The sequence below is a fragment of the Dendropsophus ebraccatus genome, chromosome 8 (genome assembly GCF_027789765.1).
Source record: "Dendropsophus ebraccatus isolate aDenEbr1 chromosome 8, aDenEbr1.pat, whole genome shotgun sequence".
NCBI lineage: Eukaryota > Metazoa > Chordata > Amphibia > Anura > Hylidae > Dendropsophus > Dendropsophus ebraccatus.
Genome location: NC_091461.1, coordinates 74,327,801 through 74,342,380, shown reverse-complemented (window position 1 = coordinate 74,342,380; position 14,580 = coordinate 74,327,801). Strand labels below are relative to the sequence as shown.

General features: G+C 43.1%; 1 protein-coding gene across 7 annotated transcripts in view; it reads left to right on the top strand.

Moving 5' to 3' along the window:
- The window catches only part of LOC138798673 (synaptotagmin-15-like), a 64,514-nt gene extending 52,703 nt beyond the window's left edge, over window positions 1-11,811 (top strand). For all 7 annotated transcript variants that reach the window (XM_069979205.1, XM_069979204.1, XM_069979206.1 and 4 more), the window contains 2 exons: window positions 1,370-1,552; window positions 10,364-11,811. In XM_069979205.1, coding sequence (XP_069835306.1) covers window positions 1,370-1,552; window positions 10,364-10,500 — 320 coding nt within the window. In that variant the 3' untranslated portion in view covers window positions 10,501-11,811. The remainder of the gene's footprint in view (window positions 1-1,369; window positions 1,553-10,363) is intronic.
- The last annotated feature ends 2,769 nt before the right edge of the window (window positions 11,812-14,580 follow it).

The following is a 14,580-nucleotide window of genomic DNA, read 5'->3' as shown; positions in this document are numbered from 1 at the left end:
GATGAGTCTCGATTTCTGCTGCGACATTCGGATGGTCGGGTCAGAATTTGGCGTCAACAACATGAAAGCATGGATCCATCCTGCCTTGTATCAACGGTTCAGGCTGGTGGTGGTGGTGTCATGGTGTGGGGAATATTTTCTTGGCACTCTTTGGGCCCCTTGGTACCAATTGAGCATCGTTGCAATGCCACAGCCTACCTGGGTATTGTTGCTGACCATGTCCATCCCTTTATGACCACAATGTACCCAACATCTGATGGCTACTTTCAGCAGGACAATGCGCCATGTCGTAAAGCTAGAATCATCTCAGACTGGTTTCTAGAACATGACAATGAGTTCACTGTACTCAAATGGCCTCCACAGTCACCAGATCTCAATCCAATAGAGCATCTTTGGGATGTGGTGGAACGGGAGATTCGCATCATGGATATGCAGCCGACAAATCTGCGGCAACTGTGTGATGCCATCGTGTCAATATGGACCAAAATCTCTGAGGAATGCTTCCAGCACCTTGTTGTATCTATGCCACAAAGAATTGAGGCAGTTCTGAAGGCAAAAGGGGGTCCAACTTGTTACTAGCATGGTGTACCTAATAAAGTGGCCGGTGAGTGTAGATCGGCTTTTTGAAAAACTTACTTAGTCTACTTAAAAAAAAATTACTCAGGGGAACTTGGTGAGTAACTTGGTGAGTAAAACCAGCTAGCATTTTTATCTTTTTGCTGTTAGGTGGATAACCCCTAAAATTAGCCGATCGGCATTAGTATCAGCCATAGGTGTGATGTGCAGTAGCTCCCTTCTCTCTATGTCGCATAACCCCTTTAAATACTGCAGCACTCTGACAGAGCAAGAAGCCTTTGGCTCCCTGCCCTGCCATTCTCTCTTGTGGCCAGAGGCAGCACTGCACTTCCAGCCAAAAGATCCTGCCCCCCCCCCCCCCCACACACACACACGATAGACGATGGATTGAGCAGGGCCAGGCGAGTATGTTGGGGATGGATTGAGCAGGGCCAGGTGAGTATGTTGGGGGGGGGGGGCAATCTGTTTTTTCCTGGATTCATAAGGCGCCCCTGAATCCTACCTACGCCCCTGTCTGCAGTGATTGTTTTGTTCCAGTGTAGAAGGTAACATCTCCCAGCATACCTTTACAGTGCTTAGATCATATTGGGAGCTGTAGGTTTAAATGGTATGGAACTTATACTGCAGTGGTTAACATAACTTTGATCTCTGGTACAGTATATGTGTGCTAAGCTTAAATTCTGGTATTATATCTGTCATAAGCGTGGTTCTGGCACTGTAACATTCTGAACATATCAAACATGGCAATAATATTGCAGTGCAGTAAAAGTACTTTTGTGTGTTTTTATTTTAGGCTCAGCGTATGTTAAGGTGTCTCTGATGAATCACAACCGATTTATTAAGAGTAAGAAGACCGCTACTGTTCTTGGCACCCCAAATCCTGTCTATAATGAAACCTTTAGCTTCAAGTTGGAACAAAATGAATTAGACACAGCAAGTCTTAGTCTGTCTGTCCTGCAGAATATTGAAGGAGACAGTAAGTAATTTAATGTTACACTCACATTGTGAATGCAAATGCTATTGAGATATTGGCGGAGATGTATCAACTCAAAAAGGCGTATTTTTTGTCAGAAATGGGCCCGATGCGAATAAATTTATTCGCAAAGGGGAGGGGGGGGGGGGGGTCGGATTTAAGCTCCGCTTTATTCATCATTTTTTTTTGCTGTAAATATAAGCAGGAAACCTACTCCAGCTCTCAGCTGGTGTAGGTTTACTGCCGCGCACTGGCGCACACAGGATTTATGTAGAGGCAGTCCGCCTCTACATAAACCTCCATACCGTCGGAGCTGCGGGGACATTTTAAGTCCGGCGCAGAAAACGCCGGACTTAATAAGTGTACGCCATTGTGTATACATTTATTATTGCATTGTACTTTTATAGGTTTAAAAAAAAATACAGAGGAGAATTTTTTTGGTTCCTTTTAATTCCTTTTCTTGTTTTTTTCCACTGGTTTTCTGGTAAGAGCTTTGATAAATTTTCCCATAGGAGTCTATTAAAGCTTCAAGTTGTCTTATTCTGAAAACTATGGTACATATGAAGAACCTTTAGACTCTAATTTACTTCGAAGGCTGCAGCTAGAGATAAGTGAATCGCTCCGCTTATCAAGTCGGCTGGCTGGCACTGCTGCACCACTCCCTGCCACTCCTCCTAGGATGCCACGAAAAGCTGAATCCAATCCTGGGAAACTTCTCTGTTTTCCCAGCATTGGATCCAGCTTTTCCTCGGCACCCGGGGTGCAATAGCGCTGACAGCCAGCCGACTTGATAAGCGGAGTGCTGATCAAATTAAACGCTTTACTTTGTTTAGATGAGCAGTTTGCTCATCTCTAGCTGCAGCATAACAAAATTTGAAAAAATTTAAAGGAAACAAAAAATGCAAGTTTTCTCATTCATTCTGCACTTATAAAGGGGTATTTCCCCCAAAAGATAAAGTGAAATGCTCCCAAACCTAGCTGGTCTTACTCCACCAAGTCCCCCGTCTTTCTAGCTGCTGCCGTTTCTGAGAAAAAGTTTTTCTAAAAGCAGATCTATACATGCAAGATGGTGCTGGCCAGGAAACTACATTTCCCATCATGCATTGCTTCCTGCTGATTGCTGCTTGCTGGGACCTGAAGTTCTACAGAAGTTCTGTGACCTGATATATTGTGATGTGGATGGATAGCAGCTTACTGGGACCTGTAGTTCTACACAATATATCAGGTCACAGAGCTTCTGTAGAACTACAGGTCCCAGCAAGCTGCTATCAGTCCAAATCAGAAACTGTTTGACATATTGATATATTGAAGGTAGGGAGAGAGGTAGATGGGAGGGAGGATACAGAGCTAGACAGAGGAGAGAGAAAAATCATCCAGCTTACAGCAGAGGCAGGGACGCTGCAAAGGGAGGCTGAGGAGGAAGGACGCACATGGCCAGAGGTCACAGGTCACCACACTGCCCGGGAAGCAGCCGAACTCAACTCCGCAGCTGACACACACACACTGAGTGATGACCTGATAACACACAGGTCAGCCGGCTGCACTGTTCTCTTCACACACGCTGCTTCCCTGTCACAGAGCTAGCCGAGGGACCGGGCATGTCATCCCGTTGAAGAGAGAGGAGGATACGTGATCCCGACTCCAAAGGTGGGAGCCAGGAGGAAGGAGTTTTGTGAATACTGAGGTGGTAAATAGGCAGGAATAGCTAGAAAACGGCTAAAAACAGGTAATTACCTGCTTTGAGCAATATATTGAGCTAGGGGTGGGCTATTTAACTGCAACAAAGATTTTGGGGGGAATACCCCTTTAATACCACCAGTATAAGCCCTGTGCAGTGCAGACATTTAGCGCACAAGGAATGTGTCATGTTAGGTAGACTGAAGCCCTGCTCTCCCCTCAAGCCACTGCCCCTACCAACTTTGATGATCTGCCCTAAACCGCAACCCCCGACTGCCCCTACATTGACTAAATGCACTTGAAGTAGGGCCAGACAAGCCAGGTCAATATCAAATGACTGCCAGGGGTCACTTTTTAGAGAGCGCCACAAGAGTTGGCCAGGTAAGTTTCTGACAGTATGCAAAAAAATTCTAAAGCTGTAAATGCTATCTCTTACTATAACACAGACTGTGACTCTGGGAATCTCTCCCAGTGTATAAGTCTGATACTATAGGCTGCCCTGTATGGGTATCCCCATCTCCACTAACCTAGTTCAATGTTTAGGGTTTGTCAAGTTTAAAAACATTTGAAAATTGATTCATTTAGCAAACTTACCTCAATAATAATAATATTTATTTGTATAGCGCCAACAGATTCTGCAGCTCCATTTTTTTATACATACAGTAAAGAGGTTACATAATACACAGTTAAATAATTAGAATAATTAAAAATACAAAGTATAAATGAGACCTGTTCATTGGAGCTTACAAACTACAACTGGGGTCAACACCAGGCACAAGTACTTTGGTTGTCCATGGCCCGGCCATTGTACATAGTTTGAAAGAACAGGGTAAGCCCAGTCACACACCAATGTCTGATTGCGATTAAAACGTATAAAGTGCATAGAACCGTCAGAAATATAGAGTGAGGGGACAACAGAAGGGGGGGACAAGTTTAGGGATTATTATAAGCGAGTCTGAAGAGATGAGTGTTCAGGGCACGCTTGATTCTGAGTGCTGGGAATGAGTCGGAGGTCTTTGGGTAGGGCATTCCAGAAAACTGGTGCAGCACGAGAGAAGTCTTGGAGGTGGGAATGAGAGGTTCTGATTATGGAAGATGTTAGGGTTAGATCATTAGCAGAATGCAGAGCACGGGAAGGATGATGGGTGGAGATGAGGAAGGAGATGTATAGAGGGGAGTTGTGGAGAGCTTTATGGGTGAGGAGTTTGAAGTAAATTCTGGACCTAATGGACTTCTCCTCATATGGCTCTTTCTTTCCTCCTAATGACTGCTGCTTGTTGTCTAAGTTGCCGATCACCACTTTGTTCTAAAAGCAGTGGTATGGCTATAGTTTGCATATAAATATACCGTATCATCTGGCGTATAAGATGACTTTTTAACCCTGAAAAATCGGGGTTTAAGTCGGGGGTCGTCTTATACGTCAGGTATGGTCGCCCTATACGTTAAGAGGGCTCAAAAATGGCCCCATTCCCACCGTATGGGGCGCCCACTACAAAAAAAAAAACAACATTAACTCACCTAAGGCCCGTTCCCGGCCTCCATGTACCTTTTGTACCGTTCCTGGTGCAGGCAATGTGACGTACACTACCTGCGCCAGGGACGAAGATCGCCGAACCTCTTCCGGGCAGCTGAGGGTCTCATCAGAGAGGCTCAGAGATGCTCGGCTGCCGGGAGAGCTTTGGGAGAATTAGAGAGCCCTCTCTCATTCTCCCGGCAGCCAAGCGTCTCCGAGCCTCTCTGATGAGACGCTCGCTGCCTGGGAGAGGTTTGGCGATCTCTGTTCCCGGCGCAGGTAGTGTAGTGCCCTAGGTGAGTTAAAGTTTTTTTTTTTTTCAAATTTAGCTGCAGTTAATCCCTGCCTGACCGCAGGGGTTAACATTTTCCGGCATATAAGGCGAACCTCTGACAATCTGCTTAAAAGTCAGGGGTCGTCTTATACGCCCAGTTGCCTTATACACCGGAAAATACGGTGTGTGTGTGTGTGTGTATATATATATATATATATATATATATTATATATAATGTGTTTTGTATGTGGTGGTTGGTAACCTAAAGAACAACCTGTCAACAATGGGAGGGAAAGAGCCGCATATCAGGAGGAGAGGGCAAGTTTCCTAGATTAATGTATTTGTAAAAATATTTAACTTGATGTTCCTTATAATTTTCTTTTAACGATATCGGTTCAGATGGGAATAACCATCTAAGCCAGACATGTGCCAAAAGAGTGTTCTGCTAAAAGGTATGCTTTGACTGTAGAGGAAAGCATAACCATCTGCTTTGCTATAACTGTATTAGCCATTCAGTAGGCATCTGCAGTTTGCTACTCGGCACCAGAAGTAATCACGCAGGTCATTAGAAAACAAAGCTCTGAAACATTTAGGGTCCTATTCCACGGGCTGATGGGGGGCCCGATCAACTATGTAAACGAGCGCCGATCTGCTAGATCCACGCTCGTTTACTGGGCCTATTTCACGGCCCCGATGATCGTTAAGTGAGGGCTGCAGGGACATCATTACCGATGTCCTTGCAGCCCTTGTTTCATACATTACCTTTCTGGGCTGCAGGTCTTCTCCTTCTCCCAGTCCCGCGCCGCAGCAGCTTCGGAGCGGGGCTATCTGAACTGACAGACCGCTCAGCCAATCACTGGCCGCGGCGGTCCCGGCCAGTGATTGGCTGAGCGGTCTTTCAGTTCAGACAGCCCCGCTCCGAAGCTGCTGCACGGGTCCCGGGAGAAGGAGAGGACCTGCAGCCCGGACAGGTAAAGTATTATGCTGCTGAAATCGTTGGTCACCGCCGCGCACCGCTATTCCACCGTAGCGATGCGCTGGTGGTGAACGATGATTTTAGGTCTGAACCTAAATGAACGATCAGCCGATGATCGTGTCACTCTATTCCACGGAGCGATAATCGGCTGAATCGGTCGATTATCGCTCCGATTCGGACAATTATCGCTCCGTTGAATAGGCCCCATACTGTAAGGTCTTGTGCATAGAATAGATTTCTGTTGGAAAAATCTGCCACTTAAGGCCCTATTACACACAGATGTATCAGACAGATCATTGAAGCTAAAGCCAGGACCAGACTATAAACAGAGAACAGCTCATAAAGGAAAGAGTGAGATTTCTTCCCTTTTTAAATCCATTCCTGGCTTTGGCTTTAAGAATCTGTCTTTGGAAAAAACATAGTTTACCCAATGGTGATTTTGCTGTGAAATTACAGCCTGTGTATTAATCGAACAACAAAGCCAGATTTTATCCACTGGCAGCAAACAGTGTAGATTCCTGTGGAAAGACAGCAGAGGAGGGGAGAGAATGGAAAAGGGTATTATATAATAACATTTATTGTCCCAAACAACATGTTATAGCATTTTTAGCATAATGGAGTATTGTGTTTTAGCCAATAAATGTTTCTCATTATGAAATAGACTATAAATATTTTATGTGGATGCTGATGCATATTTACCTGAAAAACAAGATGAACCCTTTATGAACCACATCATATTTTCAATGAGAACCCATATGATAGCCTGTATGGTGCAGCTTGGCAAAAAAAAAAAAAAGTCACTTTTTAATGGTCTTGATTAGAGGTGAGCGAATAGAATCCAAACAATAAAAATTTGCTGCCAATTGGGCCGTCAATTTGCCTTCTTCTACAAAGATAATTCCCGTCAATTTGTTAAGGAAATTAGTCAATAAACAAAATAGGGGCAGCACATGCTGTCTGGAGCTGGGTGGGAGAAAGGGATTAACCATAATCCCTAGTGCTAGTCCAATCAGCTGCAGGCCCCTCTGTAATGTCAGCACTTCCCCCTCTATATAAGGCAGTTCGTTTATGGAGGTGGCCAGTCGGCTGTGTATGGATGAGAGAACAGAATCGCAGCAGGCAGTTAGTCTCTCACCGCTCTACGGGAAAACCTGTCGCGCATTCTGCAGCTCGCACCCACTCGTGGACTGTGATGGGCTCATGCATCTCCGCCCGTGTCATAGACTCTATTCTATGCATGAGCAGATTCTGTTGTCCGTCCAAAGAATGAACCTGTTCATTCTTTAGACTGACGACAGAATCCGCACCCACCACAGTCCACGAGCGGGTGAGAGCTGCGGAATGTGCGACAGGTTTTCAGGCGCCATTCCGTAGTGTGCATACACCCTTAGAGAGCAATTTAGGGACCGAGAGGAGAGGCTAGGAGGACTGATTGTGTGTGATTTTTTTTTTTGTTGTAGCTGCCAACCAAATGTCCAGATTACCAAGTAACTGGGAGCCTATAGGAATTCACTGGGACCAGTGAAGACACAGTCCATATTATTCACTCACTGGGAACTGTAGACTCCTATTGAGTTATACCAATTTACCGGTATTAGTGAATGGAGCGTGCGCCTTACATAATCTGTGCTCGCACTCCACTCTTACTGTGTTATACAAGTTGGGTTTCAGATGCTTCGCCCATCTCTAGTCTTGATGTGGGGTGAAAGTCCAATTTAATATTTTCAGCCTAAAATTAAAGTAAAAGGTTCTATACAAGGCTGGCCAGAGGCATAAAGGTAACTTATGCACACAACATGATTTTTTTTTTTCTTTACCAATGGGGGTTAAATGTTTCCATATCCTATAACATAGATGGAAAATACAACAAACAGAACCGTGAGAGCAGGCAATGCCTCTCCACCTGTTTATCCAACCTTCAGCTATTCCATATCATTTATCTTACTTGTTAAACATGTTACTGTCAGATCGTACTGCAGGCCCTTGCCACATTGGAATTGTGTTTAAAAAAAAAAAAAAAAAAAAGTTAAACTCGAGACAAAGACAATGGTCTGGGATGTATTTTTATTTTTTTCCCCAAAAAACAGCAGCACTATTTGTGGCTGTGTCTGGTATTGCACATTAGCCCTATTCACATAAAGGCAGCTGCAGTTCATCGAAAAAAGTGATGTTTCTGTACCACTAAAAAAACAACAACAAAAAAAAAAAAAATACAAAAAGTGTAGGCCAATATAGGTTTACGAGCAGACAAAGACCGTTTCTAAACTCTGTGGAAACTTCAAACCAGACTAACCATCCAGATGTCTTTTGAAGGTTGTGCGACAGCTCTAATGATGGCCATATCACTGTCACTTTGCTTCATCATTAAAATAAACTTTACAAGAGCTTTTGTCAGGGCCTTATATTCATATGTTATTGTCAATATAGGGACAAAGGCCACAAACAATAAAAAAAAAAAACACTTTTGACATGCCACAGAAACATGTCAAAGTTTTGATCTGTGGGGTCTCTCTGCTGCCAAAACTTTTTATAATGGAGCTGCCTGTAGGGAGATTGTTCTGAGCTGGAAGTGAAATGCGCTACCATACACTTCTCCTAACTCTGTAGTGAGACCCCCACCTGTCAAAACTTTTAACATGCCTCTATAGCATGTCAACTTTTTTCTAATGACAGCCCCCATAAAATTTTCTATCATGCTAGGAAATGTAAAGTATATAGCAAAGTGGAGAATCAAACTTTTAAAACTCAATTAGATGTCAGTTAGAGCCATCTGGTGTCTCTGCCATATGAGCAATTCAGGGAGCGGGAGAGAGAAGAAATCTGAAATGACTGCTCATAAGTATACAAATAATTTGATTGAGAAGGTGAACTCGTTTAGTTCCTTGATTTCATACTTAACCTTCTAAAAACGTAATTATATGAGTACTTAGAGGGAAGAATGGCGTGCGCCCATGTTGTGACTACTACAGAAGAACAAAAACATGCCCACATGTGGTGACCAATGGCCAGAGGATACTACTTCTAAAAGTATGAGGCCGTATGCACAAACTATGCCTACATTTGTCACATCTGGCAGCTGCAACATGCAAACCAGGCCTTAATAATTTTTTCCTGGACAACCTCTTTTAGGTCATCAGGGTCTTGGGGCCCCCCCACCGATCAGTTGTACAGTGCCTGCACTACTATCGGGTGTTGTTGTAGTTGTTGTTGTAGTAGTAGTAGTAGTAGTATGTAATGATGCACTTATAGGTATTTGAGACACAGGTTAACCTAAAAGTAATATCTCTCTCATAAAACCGTATACCTCACAATAATAGTCATACATTTAATGAATACCAGTATACAAAGAGCAAATATTATCACCGTACATGTTAGTGACCAAATCCAGCATACCAAGACCAATAATGCCTCCCATCATGCTGGCATGTACCCCACAGTAGTTATCTGCAGTTCATTCCCATTATGTATGTATGTATGTATGTCGCACACAGTAGTTGGGTAGTTCACCTATTTACAGCCTTCCCTTTAGATAGCCAGTTCCTCCCCTGCCAGCATATTTCTTAGGTAGGCATCACCTCCCCAGTTGGCAGGTATGTCTTAGATAAGTAGCTTCCCCCCCCCCCCCAACAGTAGGTAGGTATGTTCTTAGGTACCTTCCCCATTGTGCCAGAATAAGGAAAGTAAAACCATAGCCATACTTTTCACCCATGCAGACATCTGCCATACAGAGCAGCTGTGCCAACTCTATCCTCTGTACCAGCACTGCATTGAGGCAGAGGGCACAATGCGTCCTTGGTGTAAGCCGCAGTTCCAACAGCTGTATGCTTACATAGCTGAATATGGTACTTACTGTCCTAGTGTCCTCTTTAGTGAGACAACAGCCACTGTAGACATAATGAGGTAAAAAGCTTTTAGGTCCTGGTTCCCTTCTACAGAAAAGGACCATGGGTGGTAGCCCATTTCTCTCTCTGGGTTGGGTTATCACAAGGGACCTTGGTTGATATTGGTGTAATTAAAGAACCTTCAGTATAGTTCCCAATTTTTTGACAATTAACATTCTCCATTTTCAAGGATTGTAAGGAAGTAAAAAATAAGTCATTAATACCTTTAAATAAATGTTAAATAAGCCATGTGGTATATTTTCAGTGTTTTCAGGAAAACCTGAATGGACCACTTTTTTTTTGCTATTTTAACAGGACCCACACACACACACACACACACACACACACACACACACACACACACACACACACACACACACACTCACTCATTGCAGTGTTATATCCTAGTAATGATGGCAATACACATTTTACATTTCTATATTTTTATATGTTTGTATGTATAAGCTAATATCACTGTTTCTTTTACATTTAGAAAGTAACTTACTAGGCCGTGTTGTGGTTGGACCATTCATGTACACTAGAGGGCGAGAGCTGGAACACTGGAATGAAATGCTCAATAAACCCAAAGAGCTGGTGAAGAGATGGCATGCCCTGAGCATTAGCACCTGATGTGCATCAACTAAGCTACATAGATATGCAACAGAGATGGGAAGAAGCTTGAATGGAGACAATAGCAAAACTAAGAAGAGATTAGGTTCCTTACACCAAGGGGTTAATCTTTTATCTCGTCTAGCTTTAGCTCCGCTTTATTCTACCAAACCAAGTTCAGAGAATGCAGTTATATTGGAGTTATGATATGCTGCTTGACTGTGATGTCTGTGATGCTAATGTCATCATCTGGGGAGTGAGTACAATGTATGATTCAACATTGATGGGTATTACCATGCTACACAAACAGACAAGATGGTGAAAGACTCCCTATGGTATGTTAAAATAAATTGTCATAATACATCATTGTCCACATAAAACACTGATGTATAGTATTCATTCTTAATATATTTAAATACAATGGCAAGCAAGTAGTAGTTTCATCTAGGATGCTGCTGGAGACTGAACTTCTTTATATCTTGTCAAAATAACGTATTGGCACAAAGGTGTTTTACGTATGCAAGCTTGTGTCCAGGCCAAGGCTTCATTCCTTTACCAGTCATTGTGCGCCATTCTTGTGTATTAACTTAGTATTTTAATGTACTATAGTCATTCTTGTCAGATTAGATGAGTCAATGAGAGAGAAAATGACGCAAACATTTTAATGGAAAGAACAGTGGATTTCTTAAAGGGGTACTCTGGCGGAACACTATATTTTACACAGACACCCGGAACCCAAACCTATACAATTTTGCAAAAGCATTGAATTACATATGTCTTTTTATCTTACTTTTTGTGCTGCTGTAAGCGAAAGAAGTATGAGTTCTTGTATAAATACTTGCGTCATGGCCTGGCTGCATTCCAGCGGCACTGTTTTGTGTTATGCGCTTAGACAGAGCATGCATCTAGGAAAATCATGTGACCTAAGTGTGGACGTCACGGAGAGGCGGGTCCAATGGCTCTTCTCTACGGAACACAACCGTTTTCTTAGAAGAGGATGGCGGAACATCCTTGCAGAAGAGAAGCCCACTACAAGCTGACATCACGGCTCAAAATGGCGGCTCTGGAAAGCAGCAGAGCTGTAAGGGAAGCATTTATGCAAGAACTCAAATCCTTGCGACACAAAAAGTGACATAAGACATAAAATATAGTTCAATGCTATTACAAAATTGTAACCTTTTGGGTTCTGGGTGTCTGTGTAAAATATAGTGTTTGGCCGGAGTACCGCTTTAAAACGAATGTATCACAAAGTTGCCTATTGTTTAAATCGGCGGTTTGTTAAAATACATGTATATTTGTTTTTTCCATGTTATCTGTATTTGAAAATAAACATCCTGGAATTTTTGGTTGAGCCTTCCTGCTCCTTTCACATCCTTCTATCGTGCTGTTCTTTGTAATTCTGTCTGTGATTTTGAGAATAGCTGAGCAGTGGGAAGGTTCACATATTGCGGTTTCATTGAAGTACTGTCGTGGTACGTTGTCGTGCATTAACTGAGGGGTCCAAAGTATGAATTTGGGACCTAAGCCTAGATACACCAGAGCAGCCCTCCAAATATTGCTGATATCAGCAGAAGCCACCAAGCCTCTGAAGCTGTTTAAAGGAGAAGTCCAGCGAAAATTTTTATTCAAGTATTGTATTGCCCCCCAAAAGTTCTACAAATTACCAATATACACTTATTATGGGAAATGCTTATACAGTGCTTTTTTTCCCTGCACTTACTACTGCATCAAGGCTTCACTTCCTGCATAACATGTTGATGTCACGACCTGACTCCCAGAGCTGTGCGGGCTGTTGCTGCTGGAGAGGATGATGGCAGGGGGACACTGAGGGACACTGAGCATCCCTCTGCCATCATCCTTTCCAGCAACCACAGCCGCACAGCTCTGGGAGTCGAGTCGTGACATCACCATTTTATCCAGGAAGTGAAGCCTTGATGCAGTAGTAAGTGCAGAGGAACAAAGCACTTTATGTGCATTTCCTATAATAAGTGTCTATTGGCTTTCAGGCCAAAGGTTTCAATAAAAGTACGACATTTGTGAACTGCTGCTGTGATGAAAGTTTATCATGAGGGGACATATGGCATCGTTATGAATAAACATTGTGGAAACTGCCGAACACCACATGCCAGTAATGTGAGAGGTAAACTGCTATAAAGGTGCACAAGGGCAGACTTATACGCTACAGTGGAGCAGCTCCCTGCCAAAATAAGCCAGGGGGCTATCGGACATGTCTACTTATGGGGCTACAAAGCAGACGCATGGTCCCTGCGGCTCTGATGCAAAGTTGCATATACAGAAAAGGCTTTAATTTTCATGGCAGTATCTGAATTGAACATACGCTGATTGGCAATGATTCCAATGATTCACGTTTTCTGCTTCATCAAACAAATGGACATTGGCTTGGCGGGTGAGAAATGTCCGAGTAGAACAGTCTGCATCCTGCAGACACAAGCTGCTAGTGCTACTGTTATGGTTGGGGCAATGGTTTCATGGCATTCTTTAAGTCACTAATCCTGGCACTTTCAAATGACTTGTGTATGAATCCATCCAGGGCAGCCATCAGGAATTTCAGGGCCCCATACAGCCATTAGGGGAGCTCAGGGAGGGGCAGCTCTGCGACCGCCCTCTGAACCGCCACAATCCCGGCTACTTTATGTGGGTGTGCGTAATTGCCTCATTGGCTAATAAGAGCATTTAAATGCAGTTGTCAGACATGACCGCTGTATTTAAATGCCCTGTGGTACTTATCCGTGGTGGTCTAGTGGGGGGATCCCTTCTCCTTACCCGGCCGGAGCTCAGTGTCTTCAACAGCCCAGATACAGCAGGATTGGAGAAAGGATACATCCTCAGTGAGCTTTTTCATCTACAGTGCGGAAGGCATCAATAATTCAGTGTTTCTATTAAGTTTTTTATATTGCCAATACGAGACCATAACTAGCTGTAGCGCTCTATGAAATTTCTGCATAAAGATTATTACTATATATAATATATATGCGGGACATAGTAGTAGCAGTACACCGCCATGGCACCTAGGTGAGTTTTCCCTGCAATTGCTGGATCTCTGTGGTGAATGAGGATGGAAGCAGCGGACTCCGTCCATTTCATTGTAGTAGGGTTTCTATGAGTGGGAGCTGAGCTGTAATAATCAGACATGGCCGCCATGCAGATTGCTGATAATTCATGCTGCTGATCAGTGATTTATGGTCTATATTGAGGATGATTTTGCCTGGAAAGACCTGTTAAGTTCTATACATTGAGTGAAGAATATTGGTAGAATCTAAAAGTATAACATATGAGGAGAGCATGGAAGTACAGTGGAGTGAGAAGTCAGGAAACAGGAATAAGATGTTAATATGTATGTTATATTGCATTAGAATGGCCCACTCATGCATGATGTCATAATACTTGTACTGTTTGCCAAAAACAAAAATAGTTGTAATAAGTACTTTGTTATAATTCACTAAACGTAGGAAGAAGATAATTGTATTCCTGACAGATGCCATATTTTTTCACTTGATCAGACGCACCCTGGGTATGAGTATAAGATGCATCCCTACTTAAGACAACTAAAAACATATTTAATGTTAACAAACTTCCCAGGTGGGCTAAGCCAGTGAAGGGGTCAAAGAAAATTGAAATGACAGGTCTACTTTAACACTCTCCATGACAGTATCTTATACCCACAGATACTCAGCTCTACCGAATGTACTATACACACCCAGCTCTGCTGCATCAAACACAGCTGTAATATATTAACATATACGGGCGTTGCTTATGGTTACACCCTTAGCAAAAGTCTGTACTCGAAGAAAACTGTGGTGATAAAGCAGTACTTAAGTTTTGCCATAAGATGTCACCATTGTATGTAGTTATGTCTTGCACAGCTGCAGGTAACCAAAGGGTTATTGTTTGTTGCAATCTGCACACTATTGAGGACCTTCTCTTTCTTTCTACCTATCTCTGAGCTCCTTTCTTATATGCTTTTCTTCTCCACCACTCACAGGGGTTATTACATCACCTGTAGGAGGTTGTTACACGGGAAGAGGAAGCATACACCCACTTTAGGGAGTAGTTTTAGCCACATTTCTGAACAGAGAGGAA